We start from the raw sequence: 20,999 nt of genomic DNA, 5'->3' as shown, positions 1-20,999 counted from the left end.
CAACTACACTACATATGACAGGGAGCCAGGTAGGGCTCTCAGAGGTGAATGGTCATTTTTACAGAAAAGTTCTATTAGTTGAAAAATGTCCAGTGAGCCTAACGATGTTGTGCAGCTGAAATCTACTGTGATCTATTGTTTCTTTCTTTGAAACCTCGTGTCTCTTATAACTGGAGTGATTTGAAAATGCACGCCTTCGTAATGATGAGGAACAAAACACGCAGACAAAAACACCATAGCAACAGCTGGCCATATGGAGAAATAGTCCATGTAACGTTGCTGGACATGCATTCAGTGGCAAACATAACCATGTTCATGTGTGTTCATATAAGAGAATTTATCAGGAAAGATATGCAAAGGAAACTGATGCCGAAATTAGCTCCTTTCTTTAATAGGTAATGGGATGCCAGGGTTAGGCAGAGAGATTTTTCTTGGTACAAATTATGCCTTTATTTTCCAACTAATTCAAGATGAATTAGATTATCCAAATATTGAACTATATATACCGCAGAACACCCCTACCTGAGGTAAGTACGTGTTTTTAAAAGCCTTGGCTTGTTAGCTATTGGAACAAGGACCGCTCAGCCTGTGACGCACTGCCAGCTGCGTTTTGTTTGCAGGTAATCAGAGCTGATAATTGGGTGGGTGGATTCCATAACCAGCTGGTGTGCGTGTCCCGGCGAAGCATCCCGAGCACACAGCTCTGCTCCGAACCAGGGCGAACCAGTCTGAACACCTTAAGTGCGGAGAGCAGCCAAGGGAATCTGTTTCAAAGTTTGTAAAGCACAGAGAGGTCTGGTAAAGCATTGTAAAGCACAGAGAGGTGTGGTAAAGCATAGGGATGCATTGTAAAGTATAGGGAAGCATTGTAAAGCACAGAGAGGTCTGGTTAAGAGTCTATACATGCAAGGGTGCAAGAATCAAAATAACATTGTTTTTGTTAAATGTAAACGTCATTTGTACGATGCATTCTGTTCTGTCTTTATTTTACCTATTGTAATAATGTATATGTAGAGGGACCCCAATCTTCACCGCCAAAGATAATCATAATCATACAGCAGCCCCTCACTAAACCAGACATATTTGTCCTACATAAGGAGGTGTTGGGTTTAAAATCAATACAACAAAATCACACACACATACATTTACAGTTCAGTTGCATTGAAATAACACTAATGTGTTTTGAGTACGCTACACATTCCATTATGCAAAAATATAAATCTGTACAGTAGACCTGTACAGTGTACAGTGCAGTAGTAAAACCAAATGACTATCTAGCACACTTTCTTTTGACTTTCGCCTACCGGTAACACAAAATAAATCATACCGCTGCATTGTACACATTGGTGTTCAATGTAAATAAAAGATTATTTGAAATTGAAACTTTTTCAGGATGACTATTATTATTATTATTATTATTATTATGGGAGTTCAAACTGGCAACACAGTAGAAAAAGCGGACGGGGAAATCCCAGCAACAATTGCGGCTGTTTAAAACGTGATTTCAAAAGTTCTTAACAAATTCATACAAGTGCAAGTGTCGCAGTTGTTGGCAGGGATAGTATATCGCATTATAATACCGCCCCCGGTTTATGCAGGAATGCCCATAATTACATCTTCATCTAAGGCTGAACCGCAGGGAAAAACTGCTGCCCCAAACCATTCCCTAAAAAGCCACTAACAGTACATTTCGCCCTAGACTTCCAACTCGTTTGCAGCTGGTTTGCGACTCTTGCGACGGGCGCAATGCTTTAGTACATCTGCCCCAAAAAGTATTTGACAAACTTTCTCAATGACATTTACAAAGTTGAACTATCACTACATATTCTACCAGAACAGTTTTACTGTACAAAAAAAAAAGCTTTTTTGAAAAGGATGACATCATCTTCTGAAATCCTCCAGATGTTTCCAGCAACCGCTCTGCTGCAGTTATGTGTCTTTTAACAGGACAACATCCAAAAAGTTTAAAAGAGAGGGGGGCAGAGGGGAGGGGAGTTGGCTGCCAGAGGCCACGAACACACAGACAGTACTCACAGTACATGACTTGTTGCTTAGAGACAAATATTTGGGCAGGAAAACTGGGCCATGGCACCCTGCCCATAGTGGGGAATGTATTGCTGAGTGAACGCTTTCAAGACAGCTAGGCCTCTTGAAAAGTTTCCCCCAGTAAAAGCACAACAAAGTGGGATAAAGCACAGTGAAAGCATGGTAAAGCATAGGGAAGCGGTGGGAAAGCATATTAACATTATAAAACAATGTTACAATCAAGGGAAAAACTGAAAAATTATTGTGCAAGCTTTTCGTGGGAGGGCCCATTCACAAGGTTAAAGATAGCAAAGCTGTATAAATTGTTATTTTGATGATTTATAAGAAGGTACTACTCATGGAGAACAATGCATGGGGTCATGTGTGATATGCATCGTTTATCGTTTATTTCTTTCAGTTTGAAAGCTCTTGCTGGGGTTAATGAGCGCGTGTTTCTGTATCAACCAGCCGTGCATCAACTAATATCAAGAAATATCAACTGGATGAGCCCATTAAAAAAATCACCAGCTATTATATAGAGAATACTGCATGGGGCAGTGTGCAATAGGAATGTAATGCCCACCCGAGCTTGTGGAGTTTATCCAAGCAACCCACCCTGAGGGGTTCAATTCTCATGTATCTCTCGCTACCCCATGCAGTATTGTTTGCAATCTCTGTTTTTTCCTGCCAGAGTTCTAGAGTTCTGTGTTGCTTGTTTGCGTGGTGCTTGCTCTAATTAGTCTGTGTGAGTGAGTTATTTCTCACCAGTTCTTATAATACAATATGTTGTGTGCAGTGTGTCTGAAATAATTTCACACACCCTGCACAGTCCGATCCCAAACTGCATGGCACGGCATCTCTAACAGCAAGAAGACCCACCCTGCACAGTTCATATTAAATGGCATGGCTGCTTTCACGCTACCTGAGGTAACATCAGGCAGCTGAAGATTAGTGGTAATTGGGGTCTATGAAACCAGACAGTAGTGTTAAACTTGGCCAAACCAAAGTGCAGATTTACCATGAAGAGATCTGCATTTACCAGAGGTTACCCTGGTTTGCCATGTTTTTTAATGTGCTTTACCAGTCCTCTCTGTGTTTTACAAAGCTTCCGTATGCTTTACCAGACCTCTCTGTGCTTTACAATGCTTCCCTATGCTTTACCAGACCTCTCTGTGCTTTACAATGCTTCCCTATGCTTTACCAGACCTCTCTGTGCTTTACAATGCTTCCCTATGCTTTACCAGACCTCTCTGTGCTTTACAATGCTTCCCTATGCTTTACCACACCTCTCTGGGATTTACAATGCTTCCCTATGCTTTACCACACCTCTCTGGGATTTACAATATTTACCCGGATGCATCAGTTTACCAATAGCTATTATTGAAATATTATCAAATCCAAAATTAATATAAACAATTGAATATACCTACTAAGAGGTAATAAACCCTTCTTTATGTAATGTGTTGAGTTACACCCAGTCACATGCCTATTTGTTGCAGCAACACTTGCTTTGTGTTCAGTGGTTATTTGACCAGGTTATTGGTGATCCCCATAACAAAGTCAACTCCACTTATTTGCCCAGTCTCTTTGAAGTGATATTGAATAGCTTTTAAAACGCAGCTGAAGCCAGAATGCAAATAATAAGAAGCCATTCCCTAAACACACCCAGTCATGTGAATGAGAATTCTACCAAGTGTTTTAAACACACACAGCAAAGTATTGGCCATCTAAGACACTCAGTGGTGGTTTGCACTGCCTGGCCACTTTATCAGGACTCTTACCTAATATCGGGGGAGGTCGCCACTTACCCTGATCACAGCCTTGGCATGGTACAAACTTCAAAAGGTGCTGGAAGAGGGTGGCTGAACTCATTATTAATATTTCACATGTTTGGTACAGACGGGTAGGCAGAGGAATGTGATGACGATCGTTCAAATTCATCCCACTCATGCTCGATTGGATTGAGATCCAGGGATTGTGTAGGTAATCTGTCATGCTCCTCAAACTACCGTAAAGCCATAAATATTTGCGACCAAAACATTTTGTGAATCACATAATGAAAGGCTTGCAAATATTTATGGTTTAACAGTACTCAATCACATTTCTGGCACGGTGGATGGGTGAATTATCATCCTGAAAGCAGCCACTGCCATCATGGTTCAGCATTGCTGGTGGTCTTGATCTGAAATGATGTGGAGTAGACTACAGCATCCATCCAGCCTTCCAGAGTAATCAAGAGACCCACAGGGTATACCAAGAGAACGTGCCCCACACCAGGGTATAGCAGAAGAACATGCCCCACACCAGGGTATACCAGGAGAACACGCCCACACCAGGGTATACCAGGAGAACATGCCCACACCAGAGGATACCAGGAGAACGTGCCCCACACCAGGGTATACCAGGAGAACATGCCCCACACCAGGGTATACCAGGAGAACATGCCCACACCAGGGTATACCAGGAGAACGTGCCCCACACCAGGGTATACCAGGAGAACATACCCACACCAGGGTATACCAGGAGAACATGCCCCACACCAGGGTATACCAGGAGAAAACGCCCACACCCTAATTGGATAGACAGATATGTTCTAATAAAGTGGCCAGGCAGTGTATTTAGTAATATTACAAGACACTTATGACATTTTTGAGAAGCATTTTGTTACCAGCAGCAAGTAACTCAACCTGCCCATTACAACGCAATTGTCAGCAGAAAAATGAGACTGGAAATCAAATCAAAACCTCACTCTCTTGCCTTTAGTCTCACACTGTGGGGTGTTAATGACATAAGAACATAAGAAAGTGGAGAGGAGGCCATTCAGCCCCTCTAAGCTAGTCTGGTTCCTAGTAGGTGACTGAGCTCAGATCTTTGTCAAGTCTGGTCATAAAGGATTCCAGAGATTCTCCCTCATCAACATGACTAGGCAGCCCATTCCATCCCCTCACCACTCTCTGTGTGAAGAAGAGTCTCTTTCAGCAACATGACTAGACAGCCCATTCCATCCCCTCACCACTCTCTGTGTGAAGAAGAGTCTCCTTCAACAACATGACTAGACAGCCCATTCCATCCCCTCACCACTCTCTGTGTGAAGAAGAGTCTCCTTCAACAACATGACTAGGCAGCCCATTCCATCCCCTCACCACTCTCTGTGTGAAAAAAAGTCTCCTTCAACAACATGACTAGACAGCCTATTCCATCCCCTCATCACTCTCTGTGAAGAGTCTCCTTCAACAACATGACTAGGCAGCCCATTCCATCCCCTCACCACTCTCTGTGTGAAGAAGAGTCTCCTTCAACAACATGACTAGACAGCCCATTCCATCCCCTCACCACTCTCTGTGTGAAGAAGAGTCTCCTTCAACAACATGACTAGGCAGCCCATTCCATCCCTCACCACTCTCTGTATGAAGAAGTATCTCCTTCCCTCTGTCCTAAGTCTATATCTACTTAACTTCCACACTGTGTCCTCTGGTCCTGGTTTCTGTGCTGCGTCTACAGTATTGTTTTGGGTTAACTATGTCAGATCCTTTTAAGATTGTAAAGACTTCATTCATGCCCCCCTAGAAACAAGAAGCATCGTGTAATGTTCTTTAAAGGAGAAATGACTGCTGGCAACCAAAGACATGAATGATCCAAGGTGAGAGAATTATTGAATGCTGTATCCCTGTTTGCACTATCAAGAGGAGCAAATCTGGGCCGTGAAAAAACAGATTTAATACCGAGGGGCCTGAAAGCAAGACTTCACTGTGAATTTAAGCTAGTTTCAAGGAAAGATCAAAATAACATTAGTTTTGCTTCTTCAGGCAACAGCACAGCTTAAAGATTTATACTGTAACCTCCCACTGCTGCACGTAATGACAGGAGGTGGAGAGGCATCGCAATTGACTGTACGTGATTTTAGGTCAGTTTTAGTGCGGTGTTGTGTCACAGATGACTTTAGTTTCATTTTTCTTTCACCCACAATTTGACAAATTCAGTGATTTGAAGCACCACAGCAAAATAGCCATGACAGCTGAAAGTTACATTCAATTCAGGCATGAGGGCTTATCTAACTCCAGCCTTAAACACCAACTGAAAGAACAAACTGAAATCTGACAGCACAAATCTGCTTTATCAACAGCCTGGTCTTTCTTTCTGATCCATTCCTCCTGATAGTTTCCTTTAAAAATATAGTTCAATATTTGCACCAATTTTCACCTTGTTTTGCCCAGTTATTTGACCCTTGATATTCTCCCCAATTTACAATGTCCAATTACGTCCCCGAACCAAAGCAACTACCTGCAACAGCCCAGGAGAACTGAAGGTTCAGTAGGCGTCCTCCGATCCAATGACCAAGCCAGCTTCCTCTTCTACACCCAGAAACTCGAGAGTGGATGTCAGCGAGCTACTGGCCTCTGGAGGACAAAGACCAGCCCTGCAGATTTCTGCCTGAGCTCACTAGATGCCTGGCCGGTAGGCTCCGCTGTACTGCGATGAGGAGAAACAGTCCCTGCTAGTTTTGTCTCCCTAGCCTGCAGGAGTGCCAGAGCTAATATGACCCTCTCGAATCCCCAATGAAGACCTGCTCCCCTGACTATAATATTCATCCTGCACACTACAAGGCCGTGTCTTTACCAGGGGAGACCCTCAGGAACTCCTACGCTCCACTGACTGCATGACTACCTCAGCACATCACGCGGCCGTGCCTTTACCAGGGCAGACCATCTGGAACACCTTTCATCTGTGCCTTTTGCCAGCATGTCTAATTCAGAGGTGAGCTTCTGTCTAAATTGTATTTTGCTATCATATCTTGGAAGTGTTTTCCACTGTCCTCTCCACATCCTCCAAAAGCACTCTTCTCCAGCTCTTATTGACACAGTTAGGAAACAGACGCCATTACGTCAAACATGGAGTCGGGCCCCCGAGTAAACTGTAGGACTGACAGAGCCAAGATGGCTGACACAGAGCTGCAGTTTCCTAACCTACTGGCCCTCAGCCAGGAAGAGCAGTAGAGAAGAGGTCTTCAAATCATGGTGCTGGAGCTACAAACCGCTGCTTCTCTCCTGAGTGTTCCTTTAGCAAGACTGCAAGTAAATATCTTCTCTCCGAGCTCTGGCAGCTCCTGCAACAGCTCCCGGAGTCGAGCAGATGGGTCTGGCTTCTTCCACCCCTTTAAGGTGTGATTCATTGCCTTTGAGATGATCACAGTACTAGCACCTGTACCAAGGGTAATTAAAATAATATGTTTGTTAATAACAACATACGCAAACCCTGACATTTTACAGACAGCATGGTGTTTTGTTTCCATGTCCACACACAACTTTCCCTCTAATGTATGCGTGCGTCTGCCTCATCTGATATGAACTCCCCTTCATTTGCCTACAGCTCTGCATCTTTCTCTGTGTTTCTCTGTCAGCGAGCGGAAAACAACAGTGCTTCTGTTTCCTGCCTGGGGTCACTGCGTTCTTATCAAAAACCTGTGCTAGTGTAACCATAACAAACAGAACAGCATCCGTGCAGCAGGAAACAGATGACACAAACAAACTTCATTTAAATACCTCTGCACAGCACGCTGGTCACAGCATGGCAGCATTGGCTGTTGCAGAGAATTCTTATTGACATCCCTCAACCAAATCAGCTGCTTATAACATTATTGGTTTTGTATGCTTGGCTTAACCGAATGGCACAGATTTAGAGATAGACACAATGGGGTGCTTTATACTACAGCAAATATAATATAATATAATATAATATATGAAGGTTTCCCATAGTAAAAGCATAACAAAGTGTAATAGCTAGTGTAAAGCATAGGTAAGTACAGATAACCCTAGAAGAGTATGGTAATAATTAATATGGCAAGCAACTTCGTATGCATAGTATAATTATTAGAGGTTATTTTTTCCTGTAATATGATACAAATTGTCCGTCCGGTCCCGTCCCGTCCCCCCACTAATTTAACATTAATTAATATTTAAACATGTAAAAACCAATATTCATCCCAGCACTAATCCAGTCACAGCAAACTGGAACTACAGTGAAAATCCTATTAGTAATGACAGCCACCATTGCAGAAGCCCTAGTCTAGTCTATTCAAACTACCCATTTCTGGAAACGAGTCCCAGTATATATTGTGCATGTAGGCGCTGGGATGTCAATGTGATTCTGTGCATGGGATCAGATGCAATGATTCATCTGAACCCCACTGAGTCTGGCTTGGAAACTCAAGAGCATTTGTTATCAGATACAAAATGTAAAAGGATCGATTCTCTGTGCAGGCAAACATAGTCAAGTAGGGCCCTCAAGCATAGACAAAACCAGCAAATATACAACACGTTATTGTTATATTTTATTGTCGTTTTGCAGGAATAAAGACGAATCTCCTACCCTGCATGGAAATTGGTTTGTGTCATGTGTGTGTGGCTGCAGGGAACTGGGGGCTTGATTGGCAAAGTAACTAATCAATTCAAGATTCATCCGTCCATTCTGTAAACCGCAGAGAAGTCTGTGGCCAGCCCAGGATTTCGTCACACAGCTCAGGAGGGGCTCCGGAGTGAGAGCAGAGATGCTAGTGTTTCAATCGACTTTAACATGTTTATTTATTTTTACAAAGACATCGTTTTGTTTTTTTTTTTTTTTTTTTTTTTTTTTTTAATGTGTTACTTTCATTTTAACATCACCAAGCGACAGCCCTCGTGTCAATCAACCCTTTGGCCGCTCCTCCCCGCGGCGGTTTCTGCGAAAACTGGTTGCCATGCGACAAAAACAAAAAACAATTGAACGTCTTGACGTAATGCGTGTTGGAACGGCGTCTCCATGGCGACGCAACGTTTTGTCTGCAAGCCTGGGAGGAAACCACGTGGTGCCGCTGAGAGGGAGAAAGAGAACAGCTCGAGTCCGAAAGCTGATCAAATGGAAGAACGGAAACGTGGATATCGTTCAATCGAAATGAAAGACGGACGGGGATTTAAACCCATTTGTGAAAATACAGTAACTAAAATAATTCCATTTAAGCCGAGCAATGCATTGTTAAAAGTGTGGTCAACTACCTTCATAAATGTATTTAGCTACCATATAAAAGTGTGTTTACCAGCTACATGCAAGTTCTATAATGTGCTCTGTTGTTATTATTTGATTGCAGGCTGTAGCCGACAATGCGCATGTGTTGCTAAATGCCTGCTTATATTATAAACTGCGCCTGGTATGTGTAAGGTCTGTATCACCCTGTAGCCCACAGGCTACTCACAACATCTTAAAAATGTAAACGACAGATATAGATATATAGTTTATTGGCGTTACCCTTTTTTGTAACGTTTAGGGCAGCAGGGTAAAATATTGGGGAGCTGTACCCTGCTCCCCTGTGCTGTGCCCTGCTCCCCTATGCTGAGCCCTGCTCCACTGTGCTGTACCCTGCTCCCCTGTGCTGTGCGCTGCTCCCCTATGCTGTGCCCTGCTCCACTGTGCTGTACACCTGTGCTGTATCCTGCTCCCCTGTGCTGTGCCCTGCTCCCATGTGCTGTTTGTTCCCTGCTCCCCTGTGCTTCACTGGGGAACAGTGTACAGGACAGGAGAGCAGTGTGCAGGACAGGGAATTAACTTTATATTTTGTGCCAACCGTGTACCCTATCCTATGAGTCGTTCAGACATCTTAGCCATGCCGAGTACAGTAGAATGACGCTGAAACCGCGACCCAGGGTTGCAGCATACTAGAGTTAGGACGCTAATTGCCGGCAATGGTGCGGGTCAAGGCAATGAGGTGGGAGAGAGAAAGAGAGAGAGATGCAGACAATGGACAGACGCAGCTATTTCCCACACTGGCCAAGCCGGCACATTACTCACCGGGGTGGAATGAACACAGCGCTGTGTTCTTTTAACGCTGACATCACAATGCTGAGTAACGGGCCGAATCTATTGCACATTCCGCATCCCGACTCGCTGGCGGAGAGTCAGAGGCGAGCTGCAGCTATCGCCGTCCCAACACGGGGCAGGATGAATCACCGCTCGGAGGAGATTCGTGTGACGTTATACGCAATACAGCATGCATGAATAAAGAGGAGATATATCTTAACCATATTTTTAACATGCCATACTGGGATGACAGACTAGTTGGTGGAGCTTCTGTCACGGGTGAAATATATTACTTTGATCCTAGGTCTATCGTGGATAGCTTTGTCTCGCCAGAATGTACCAGACAAACACGCATTTCTTCGTAATTCTAGAATGGGTTTATCCTGCAGATCATTCAAGAATCTGTCCTCAAGAATTCTACGGCTCTGACTGAAAGTTTTGCATCACCCAGAATTTTGGGATTGACACATAATTAAAATATATATGGAAAACTTTTAGCCACCTGTCTGCCGCAATTCCAGAATATGTTAACCCCTTGAGATAATTCTAGAACCTGTTCACCTTCCTTGAGAAATCTAGAATATCTTTACGCAGCATCATTCTAGAATCCGTCTTACAGGATTACGCAATTTCAGTACAGAGAGTATTGCAGATAACCCAATTCTGGAGATCCGAGGTGCAAAGCAATCTGAAACGAGTCCATATAAATCAATACTGCGAACTGGGGATCTGCTAATCAGCACTAGACTATTGAGAATTAGTATTGAAAGATAATAGCATTGCAGATCTGGGAGCAAATTCAATACAGGTATAGTGCAGTGATAACTCAGCACTGGGGGGTTATGAGGCCAACCGAGAACAGCGTAACTGTTGCTAGATTTATGTCAGGCTGCAAGGGTGAACGCCCTTTTAAAGAATGCTCTAGGCTCTTAAAACAAAACGAAAGAATGAATGAAAAAAAGAGCACGTGCACGGCTCGGTTTCCCTTTCTTCCTTTCTTTTCAAATCCATGCGGGATTCCCCCGGCAGCGCCAGTGAGCCGCAGGAATGTAAACACCTCCCGAATGGGACGGAATTCCCACGGCCGTGTGGTTCCAAGACAGGCCGGGACAACGATTAGGATAACAGACTTCAAAACCGCTAAAGCTGCGAACAACATGAATAACAATAATAATAATTATTATTATAATAACATACTGCAATTGTATTTATTTAATAAGAATTGAGATATACATACCATTTACAAGAAAAATTAAATAAAATGAATGCAATGTTTATAGAAGAAATCTCAAGCGTAATCAATGTAATACGTTTCGAAGACACTGAGAAAGACTTCTGGTCGAAATGAATGGATACCACTGGAGTTTTTTTCACTATTTCTAAATGTTTTTATTGGGTGTTTATATGTTAATGTTTCTATATACAGTAGTTGATGTATGTTAGCTGTTTAATAACACGTTGTCTCTTGCTTGGGAAAGCCGACTCAGGTAGCAGGGTAGCGCCCGTGTTCACCCGCCCCGCCTAGTCTTCAAAGAGAAGTGGCAGAACAACTTTTGCCCGGGGCTCTGTTTGAGTTTACCCCGTTGCGTAACGATGACATGAAAACGGTTTCTCATTCTTGCACAGGGCCCAGCAAAAAAACAAAACAAACCAGCAAGAAACCCATCTAACAACAGGTAAATAACTGAACCGTGTCTTACTATTCATTTTAAATAGCACCGATTCTACCTCAGCTACCACGGCTATTACTGATACAATGCTTACAGTACACCGCTAATCTGCATAGTACGAAGTGGCCCCAGTGGGATTCGTATCGGTTCTGAAACTGTGTTTACTGTTTTTGGTTTTTTTATTTTTAACGTCACTTCTCATAAAAACATAATTGAATATGGAATACTTGACAATAAACCGAGGCGCACCTGAAAAACTAGTGTTGTTTTTTTGTGTTCTGAGAAATGACACGTTGTTTTTTAAGAAAGAAATGCACGTTTTCTTCAAAACAAAACAAAACAAAAAAACAAAAAAAAATATTGTAATCTTTTTTTTTTTCCGTCCTGGTCTGTGATAAATAACGATTTCGTTTATGAGAAGCCGTGCGAGTTTTCTCCAAAGTCTCTGAATAGGCGCTCTAGTAAAAGTTTCTATTAATAACAGCCGAGTTTGAAAGCACTGTGGTATGTGGGAGAGGGATTCCCTCAACGTCATTGCTAGGATACCAAACAAAACACAGACAAGACAAATCCATATATGGGCACGTACGTCATCGGAACGGGCGGGGCGAGGAATCCCGTATTATACTCGACTGCAGTTCGATTCATTCAAAAAGACCAGAAGCCGAGTTGCCGTGAGGATCTTACTACTGCCCCGCGCGCACATCAGATTGATCAGTTTAATCGAAATAAACTCTTGGATCTTATTTTAACACAAAAAAGGACCGTTCAACAGCAAGATATTGACAAAAGAAGAAAGAAAAACACCAGCGGATTTCAAATGTTTCCGTATGGGAAGTTACACTTTTAAAAGGAATTAGCCAAGAAACCAGAACAAAGGTAATTTTATGAATTTTATTTTATTTGTTAAGCGCTGTGTATTTTAGTGAATTCCTGGAGCTTAGTATGTTATTTCATAGAAAAAGCATGAATAGAGGCGATTGCTGTTTGTACCTGTAAAGCGATTCATCAGGAAAGGCGCTTCAGAAACATAGCTACATTGATTAAATTCAGCGTAATATGCTATCTGTATTTGCACTGCATTTTGAATGCATGACACTGACAGCTAAAGCTTAACTTAAATCCCGCTGTTTGCACACCTTAGGGGTTGTACAGGCACGTGCACAAGGCTATATGCACCTTTTATGCATTCATAGGAAGGATTCTCTTGTGAGCGGTATATAGAAAAAACGTGATAATTGTAACAGGTAAAAACACATTTGTGTTCAATGCACTTGTGTGTTTTCCTCGAACACTATTTTTAAAAAAGTTTTTGCAAACGATGGACTGAACGTATACGTGTCGTATTAACAATGCTAGGAATATTGCATGAGTTCTGTATCTACACAGGTATGATTGTGTCACTTACAGACTGCGGCTATACATCCAGTATATGCGATCGTATGTATACTAACTGTCTATTCTGTGATCTCTCCCTCGCTGTGTCGCCTCACTTTCAGTTTCCCGGGCACTGAGGGGCCAGGACTCTGAGGTAGACAGGGACATGTACCAGGGATTCCCCGGTGGCTTTGACTCCGGCTCCCGTGACAGCTCTTCCCCCTCCGCTGATTCATTCGCAAGCCCTCCGACCACCACTGCTTCACAAGTAAGCGCCCTTCACCCCTCGTCACTTACAACGCAGCACAGGCACGCCATGCACACTATAGATGTATAGCTATATGCTGGTTTTGTAGATGTGTATTTGTGTTTAAAAAAAAAAAAAAAAAAAACGCTGGAGAAAAGTATTATTATTATTATTATTATTATTATTATTATTATTATTATTATTATTATTATTATTAATAAATACATGTGCTCCAGGATTATGATGTGCATTTCATTAATCCCCATCCTTGTTTTTATTTACTTTTTAATGGGAGTAACACGTTTTGTATTCCAAAAAGAGTACATATTCTATAAATGCATCATGAGTCGGAGTTCGTATTTTGTAGTACAGGTGTACGTTTGGGATGAGTTTGGGACTAAGAGTAACAGATATGCGGTTGTGTTATTCGATGCAAAGTAGCGTTTATCCGAGTGTGTTGCTATGCATGCTCAGATCTTACTGACATCGATCACAGCGGTACAGGCATCCTCTCGGGACACAGTATTCGTGCAATGGGGGGTTTCGGAGATATAAAGCGCCACAGCTCTCTCCTGTGTCGCTAAAGGCTTTCAATCTGGTTAGCCGCACGCCTTTCCCCTCTCCGTCTCGTACGGGCTACGTAACAGAGAGCAGGCGTCGGAACTCTCCGTACGCAAAGACCCGCCTCCTCTCTCATTTGCTTCTCTCCGCTACGCGCCGCGACGTCACCGCGTTCTATTTTGGAATGTTACGTCGGTTGCTAGGGGGAACCTAGGCGACAAGGCGGAAAGAGAGTGCCGATTGGTCGGATCTGACTTCAAAGCGGTGCCGCCCCCTCAACACGTGGCTTCTGACAGGAAGAGCAGAGCAGCGGTGAATATTAATGCTGCTGAAACGAGAGCGCCTTGTTATATAAGAAGGAGGATTCTGATTTATTTTCAGCAGTCTGGTTTTTTTTTTTGTTTTTTTTTTTACTTCTGCAGTTATTTTTGTTATATGAGCTATTTCGAGACAGAGTAGGTGTTTGTGCTGTACATATAAACAGGTCTAAAGCAGCAGATCCCAAACGTGTGATTCATAGCGGGGCACCATCACAAAGCCCTTTACAAGATGCAGAAACAAGAAGAAAATCCATTATACTGCAAATACAGAGAAATGCATCATACATGATATACAGTAAATACAAATGCAGAATACAATTATAGCTGCTTGCATAAATACACTGAATCCATTTTACAAGACCTATTGACTATATAAATGGACAGATAGACGTTATACCATTATACTATTATACCTATGTAAATGCATCTTCTATAGGTTATAGAAGGTATATATATATATATATAATATATTATATATATATAATATATATATAATCTTATTATATGATATACTTCACCGGATATACAGACCATAGTTTATACCAGTGCGAATCACATACTATACTTATACCGCTGTTATTTCTTCAAAACATGGAATAGATCAAACAGAACAACAATGTAAATAAATACACAGCGCCCCTAGCGGATGCCATGTGATTTTGCCCGACACCTTGTGGTTGCTCGTCCGGAGAATATCTTTGCCAGTACATGCTGTCGTTTCACGGTAGAGGGCGCTACTGCGTTAAGATAAGACTTATTAAAATCAGGGGTCTGCATCATGGGAAGAGCAGAAAACGCAGTCCTTCTGTGTTTAATAATATGTCACAGTGTGTCTCAAATGATTACATTTGTTGATTTCACACATTGTCATTAATAGAGGAATTGCACTAACTAAACAATAATTCAGCACAAGCTTTCAAGACCTCAAAGGTCCCTTCTTCAGATGAGAGTAGGGAAGAGAGATTGAAATTTACATTCAAAAATAACCCGTTTCTTCTGTGTATATAGTTTATTTATATGTATGCATACATGTGTGTGTGTGTGTGTGTGTGTGTGTGTGTATACATATGTTTTTTTCCTTGCATTAGAATTGCAGTGATTCAAAATGGGTTATTTTTGGTAAAGTTCTGACTTTTCTTTAGTTTGTCCGTTAATCTTTTCATAGAATATAGTACATTAACACATTTTTAAATACTACCAAAAATGCCAGCTAGTATGTATTATGAATAATTTATTCAACATATATTCCATATAAAAATATATTTAAAATATGTTTAAGTATAATAATGTCATTTAACCAACACATGTAATAATTTTTTTTATGTAGTCAATCATAGTTGGAAAAAAAACGTGGACGGTTGTTTATCCTTGTGATAATAAACATTCTGTTGGTCTTCTGTAATAATGCCTTCAATGCCTCTAAATTCAGTCTGTATAATGTTAGTGTTGACCTAATACAACTTCCCTGCAGTAAAAGCACACTAAAGTGTGATAAAGCTTAGTGAAAGCCTGGTAAAGCATAGGTAAGCATGGTCAATTACAAATACATGGCAAACCTATAGTCATGTAACAGTATGAACTGCATAATTACACTCAAATCTTCTGCGGTAAACTTTTCTAAGTGTGCTTTATCTAATACTGTATGCAGCATGGCTCAGTCTGGCTAAGGTAATAACGTGTGTGTCTGGCGCCGCCCTGTGTTTGTCCCCAGGAGTGCACGGCAGCAGCGTCAGAGATGCCTGGCTCATTTTTACCCACCGTGACGGCCATCACCACCAGCCAGGACCTTCAGTGGATGGTCCAGCCCACGCTCATCTCCTCAGTGGCCCCGCAGCAGCCCTCGGCCCCCCTGGCCATGTCTCATCAGGGCCCACACCTGGATCCGTACGATCAGCCCAGCACCAGCTACAGTGCGGGTTACACCCCACCCAGCGCCGAGGCTCCAGGGCCTAGCAGGCCCACGCGAGCGCGCACACGTCGGTCCCACGAAGAAACTGTGAGTCATCACCCATCCCCCCCTCCCCAACTCGAACCCGACCTGCCAGTCCGTCTCTCCTGATGTGTGTGTGTGTTCTAGAGCTTCTAACTTCCAAATGCTTAGTCAGCCCATGGAAAAGCATGTAGAAGCATTGTAAAGCACAGAGAGGTCTGGTAAAACACAGGGAAGCATTGTAAATCACAGAGAGGTCTGGTAAAACACAGGGAAGCATTGTAAAGCACAGAGAGGTCTGGTAAAGCATAGGGAAGCATTGTAAAGCACAGAGAGGTGTGGTAAAGCATAGGGAAGCATTGTAAAGCACAGAGAGGTCTGGTAAAGCATAGGGAAGCATTGTAAAGCACAGAGAGGTCTGGTAAAGCATAGGGAAGCATTGTAAAGCACAGAGAGGTCTGGTAAAGCATAGGGAAGCATTGTAAAGCACAGAGAGGTCTGGTAAAGCATAGGGAAGCATTGTAAAGCACAGAGAGGTCTGGTAAAGCATAGGGAAGCATTGTAAAGCACAGAGAGATCTGGTAAAGCATAGGGAAGCATTGTAAAGCACAGAGAGATCTGGTAAAGCATAGGGAAGCATTGTAAAGCACAATGGGAACTACAGCAAACTACAGGAGTAGCAGCTTGTCATGGAATGGGTGGGCTGTCTGCATAATTCAAACTAAAGTGTAAAATACAAGCAAAGAAACTAAACAAAAGGAGGGCTGGAGAATTTGTTTTATATTTACATTTGTTATTAATATAAACACATAAATCGTTTCAATTGTTAATTTCATGCTCAAATACAGTTAATTAAGAATACAAAAATAAATGAATAAATAACCCAGGTCAGTTATAAATACTAAAGAGCAGTTTGTAATTAAAACAAGAGATTTAATTAATCAAACTTGGTTAGAACTCTATTTTTCCCCCATCACCCTCAGAAACAGTATCGCTGGTCTCTTATTTAATTAAGTGAATGCAGGTTTGAAGAACCAAGCTGTTCCTTGTTAGTATCTTTTCATTTGATGTGCTGTAAGGCCCAGAGCTAGATTTCAGCGAGGCCACTGGAGTGCATAGACAGTGATAGGACACTAGGGATAAGGGATCAGTATTAGGTGTTGTCAGAGAGCTACAGTTCTTGACTGCTGGCTAAGGGTATTAACTATTTCTGGCGACCCTGTTTTGCCAATAGGGTTACAGGCTTCAATCTAGGGATTTCATAACACATATAGTATGTTGTAGGAGAGTATCGTCTGTTTTCTTCTTTTATATGTTAAATAAGGTCCGGTATCCATGAAACTTGTAATTGAAAGTGTATTCCTGCCGCTGATTAAATCTCTCTCTCTCAGCTCACCCCAGAAGAGGAGGAGAAGAGGCGCGTCCGCAGAGAACGGAACAAACTCGCCGCGGCCAAGTGTCGCAACCGCCGGCGCGACCTGACTGACCGGCTGCAATCGGTGAGCGCTGACTGGCCCAAATGAGACTTCCAAGTGACAAAGCCCCGCCCCTTGACAAGAATGGTCAGATTGGGTTGCCTGTGCAGAATGCATCAATTCAAATTCTTAGGGATCTAAGTCAAAGGGGACCACCCTTTTCCGCGAGTGCCTTCACTGTACAGCGGACGGGACTGAAGGTCCAAAATGAGTCTATAGAAGTGTGGGTGGAGTTGAAAGATCGCACGGTCACATGATTAGAAAGGAACGAGAAAGGCTCCCGGCGCATAGGATTCTCCAGACAGACTCAGAGCAGCTCAAAGCCCGGCAGATTTAGAGAAAAAATGAGCAACTGAGTCCCGAAGCACTCAGAATGATGCAAACACCATCAAATAGTAACACGAAAAAACGATTCCAATGATATTTGAAGCTCCTCGGTAACTTTGTCCTCTGAATTGCTCATAGCTATTAAACACTTAAGAGAAATATGAAAATAACAAAAAAAAGGTTTGAGAAACGTTTCAACCGGAAGACGTTTTCAATGTTGAGAAACGTTCTGGTGGAAACGTTTGTCGTTGAATTGCACTTTTCTGTTGCCACTGTTTCTGAGCTCTGTAATAACTTGTGGCTCCCTGTCTGACTCGCAGGAGACAGACCAGCTGGAGGAGGAGAAGGCGGAGCTGGAGGCTGAGATCTCGGAGCTGCACAAAGAGAAGGAACGACTGGAGTTCATGCTGGTGGCTCACCAGCCTACCTGCAAAATCCCCTTTGAGGAGCAGCAGCAGCAGGGGCCAGAGCAGCACCAGGCAGCTGGGCCTTCCGTGTCCATCCTGGGGCTGTCTGTCAAAGAAGACCCCTTCTACCTGCCCCCCGCCTACCTGCCTCCCCCCCACGAGCAGCTCCACCACCCCCCCCAGCAGGGGCTGATGTCAACGGAGGTAGCGTTTTCTAGTTCTTTCTATGCGCACAGCGAGCCTGGGCCCAACCCCTGTTACACGTCTTCCTTTGTGTTCAGCTACCCTGAGGGGGGTGGCACTTGCGGGGCAAGCGCTAACCAGCGGACCAGCAGCAGCGATCAATCCTCAGACTCTCTGAGCTCCCCTTCCCTGCTGGCCCTGTGAGCGAACAGCCCAGTGAACCACACGCACATGCTCACACACCCCATCTTCACCGCACCGTAGAGTTAGCCCTGCTCCCTTTGTACCCCAGACAAAGTAGACAGCACACACAGATTTCACGCCTGCTACTGAATTCTCTTCAATGGTGTGGCTTTGCCGTCTTTTCTCTTTATCGTTTAAAGCAAACTCCCGGGACGTCCTCAATGACTCCGGCAGTTGGATCTTCAGAAGAGGAGGAAGAGGACTCAGCCCAAACCACTCCCACCACCACTGCCTCCTGGTTTTTTGACTGATTGGAATTGAGTATAACCGCCTCCCCCTCCCTCCCCCGCCTTCTTCCTTCTCAACCTCCCAGCTCCTGTCTTAGCAATCTGGGGGGAGAGCCACTTAGAAAGCCCAGGGGAAGAGCTGTGAAAAGGAGGGGCTGGAGATGATGGCATGGCAAGGTATTATATGGCTACGCTCAGCAAGAACAGGCACAGCTAGTGCTGATAGCGGCGTGTTTTCAAAGTGGCGTATCAAGGAGCGAGCGTGCATCCTGCAATCTTTAAAAACGATTTGTGTTATTTACAGATAAGAGCAATGTCGTGCGTTGGAACTCAATGGAGTGAAATATAAATGTAATTGTTTGGAACAAATGCCCAGTAACTGTGTACAATACCAGTCAGCACAATGTCTTCAACCACTTCACCGTGACTCATCTTCTCTTTGACTTGATAACTTGAGAGCTTACAAGCTAAACATCTCACAACTGTAATCATAGTTGTACAGCAGTGCCGAGCTCAGCAGAACTCTAGGTCTTGTTATTTGTTAAAGAAAAGCAGAGCTGAACCTGTAGGACTGGGAGGCTGCAGCACTTCCTCTGTTGAGGCTCCTTCCCTGAAACTTTTCATAACATAACACTAATCATAACAGCTTTCTACACATTCAATGAATGTACTCCTATAATATACTTGGAGCACACCCCTATTCTGTGCTTGCATGTTGTGGGGTATTTGTGCTGTCACTTATTAGATACATTTCGTACCCAATAGCCTGGAACCAGCTCTCCTATACTTATCCTGCCTCCAGACAAACGATTCAATGTTTTTCCCAATCAAACAAATTGTATACAAACAACATTTCAGCTTGCAATCTTTAAATACTGCATGGCTTAATAAGTAATGCAATACTAGCTTTTTTCAAGCGAGTGACCACAACCTAATACACACATTTCTGTATAATAATAATAATAATAATAATAATAATCATAATAATCATAATAATGGCGATTGTGTTGAATAGGGTATTCATGCTGATTGTGTCTTTGTTCTAACTCTAAACTATGCCTCAAGCTCCAGTATTTATGTTACTTGTATTGAAGTTGAAACACACCTGCTAATAACACAAAACTAGGACCAAAACTCATGTCAAGGAGTCAATACCATTGCTCTACACTGCGGTGGATCTAAATAGTATCTTCATTTAAACCATTGGAAAATCTCCATCAGTGGGTCTAATTTATATGCAGGGTGATTCATAATTCAAGCAACATTGTCATCTCAAACTGGAGGATGTGCAAGGGACAGCGTCTGTGACAGAGGCACGCTGTGACAGAAGGCACGCTGTGACGCACCATTTGGCCATCAAAGGGTTGTTCAACAATGTCCTCATTTAGAATGAAAAACAATGCAAAACAGCAGTGTTGCGTGAATTATGAATCAGCCTGTATTTTTGTCTTTGCATAACTGCTCCTAGTTTTAAAATGAGGGGTGAGGAAGACCGTCTTTGTTCGAACAGCATCAGTAACAAATGATTCTACATCATCAGCTCTAATTTGTAGTTCTTGCTGGATAGTATCAAATGAAATTTCTTTGCATTACACTGCCATTGCTCTTGTCTCATTTAAACAAATCCAACTGGGTTCAGTATTACTTAGTTTGGCATCTGGATTACTGCAATGTGACAAAATCGATTGTCAGCTTTGAGCTTGACCATTGTACCTGCCCCCTGTCTGCAGTAAAGCATCCCAGCATTGTGAAAGTGTCCTGGGGGTGAGGGTGATGTGCAGAGTCTCTGCAACTTGGGCACTGTTTCCTGGGCGTGAGGGTGATGTGCAGAGTCTCTGCCTTTTGGGCACTGTGTCCCGGGGGTGAGGGTGATGTGCAGAGGCTCTGCAACTTGGGCACTGCTTCCTGGGGGTGAGGGTGATGTGCAGAGTCTCTGCAGCTTGGGCACTGTGTCCTGGGGGTGAGGGTGATGTGCAGAGTCTCTGCAGCTTGGGCACTGTGTCCTGGGGGTGAGGGTGATGTGCAGAGTCTCTGCCTCTTGGGCACTGCTTCCTGGGGGTGAGGGTGATGTGCAGAGTCTCTGCCTCTTGGGCACTGCTTCCTGGGGGTGAGGGTGATGTGCAGAGTCTCTGCCTTTTGGGCACTGTGTCCCGGGGGTGAGGGTGATGTGCAGAGGCTCT

The 20,999-nt window shown here is 43.3% G+C and overlaps 1 protein-coding gene across 3 annotated transcripts; it reads left to right on the top strand.

The window, feature by feature from the left end:
* The first annotated feature begins 12,159 nt into the window (after positions 1 to 12,159).
* LOC121303820 (protein fosB-like) lies at positions 12,160 to 19,728 on the top strand. Of its 3 annotated transcripts, XM_041234621.1 has the most exons (6): positions 12,161 to 12,401; positions 13,022 to 13,167; positions 15,739 to 16,023; positions 17,349 to 17,456; positions 18,080 to 18,370; positions 18,733 to 19,728. In XM_041234621.1, exons 2-6 carry the CDS (start codon positions 13,066 to 13,068, stop codon positions 18,841 to 18,843), a joined length of 897 nt encoding a protein of 298 aa, XP_041090555.1. In that variant the 5' UTR covers positions 12,161 to 12,401; positions 13,022 to 13,065; the 3' UTR covers positions 18,844 to 19,728. The 3 variants fall into 3 exon arrangements, with proteins under 3 accessions (XP_041090556.1, XP_041090555.1, XP_041090554.1); XM_041234620.1 differs by having other exon boundaries at positions 18,080 to 18,825; XM_041234622.1 differs by lacking the exon at positions 13,022 to 13,167 and having other exon boundaries at positions 12,160 to 12,401; positions 18,080 to 18,825.
* The last annotated feature ends 1,271 nt before the right edge of the window (positions 19,729 to 20,999 follow it).

This window comes from Polyodon spathula, chromosome 35 (assembly GCF_017654505.1).
Source record: "Polyodon spathula isolate WHYD16114869_AA chromosome 35, ASM1765450v1, whole genome shotgun sequence".
Lineage (NCBI taxonomy): Eukaryota > Metazoa > Chordata > Actinopteri > Acipenseriformes > Polyodontidae > Polyodon > Polyodon spathula.
Note: the sequence above shows the minus strand (reverse complement) of the source record. Positions and strands in the feature narration are given on the sequence as shown.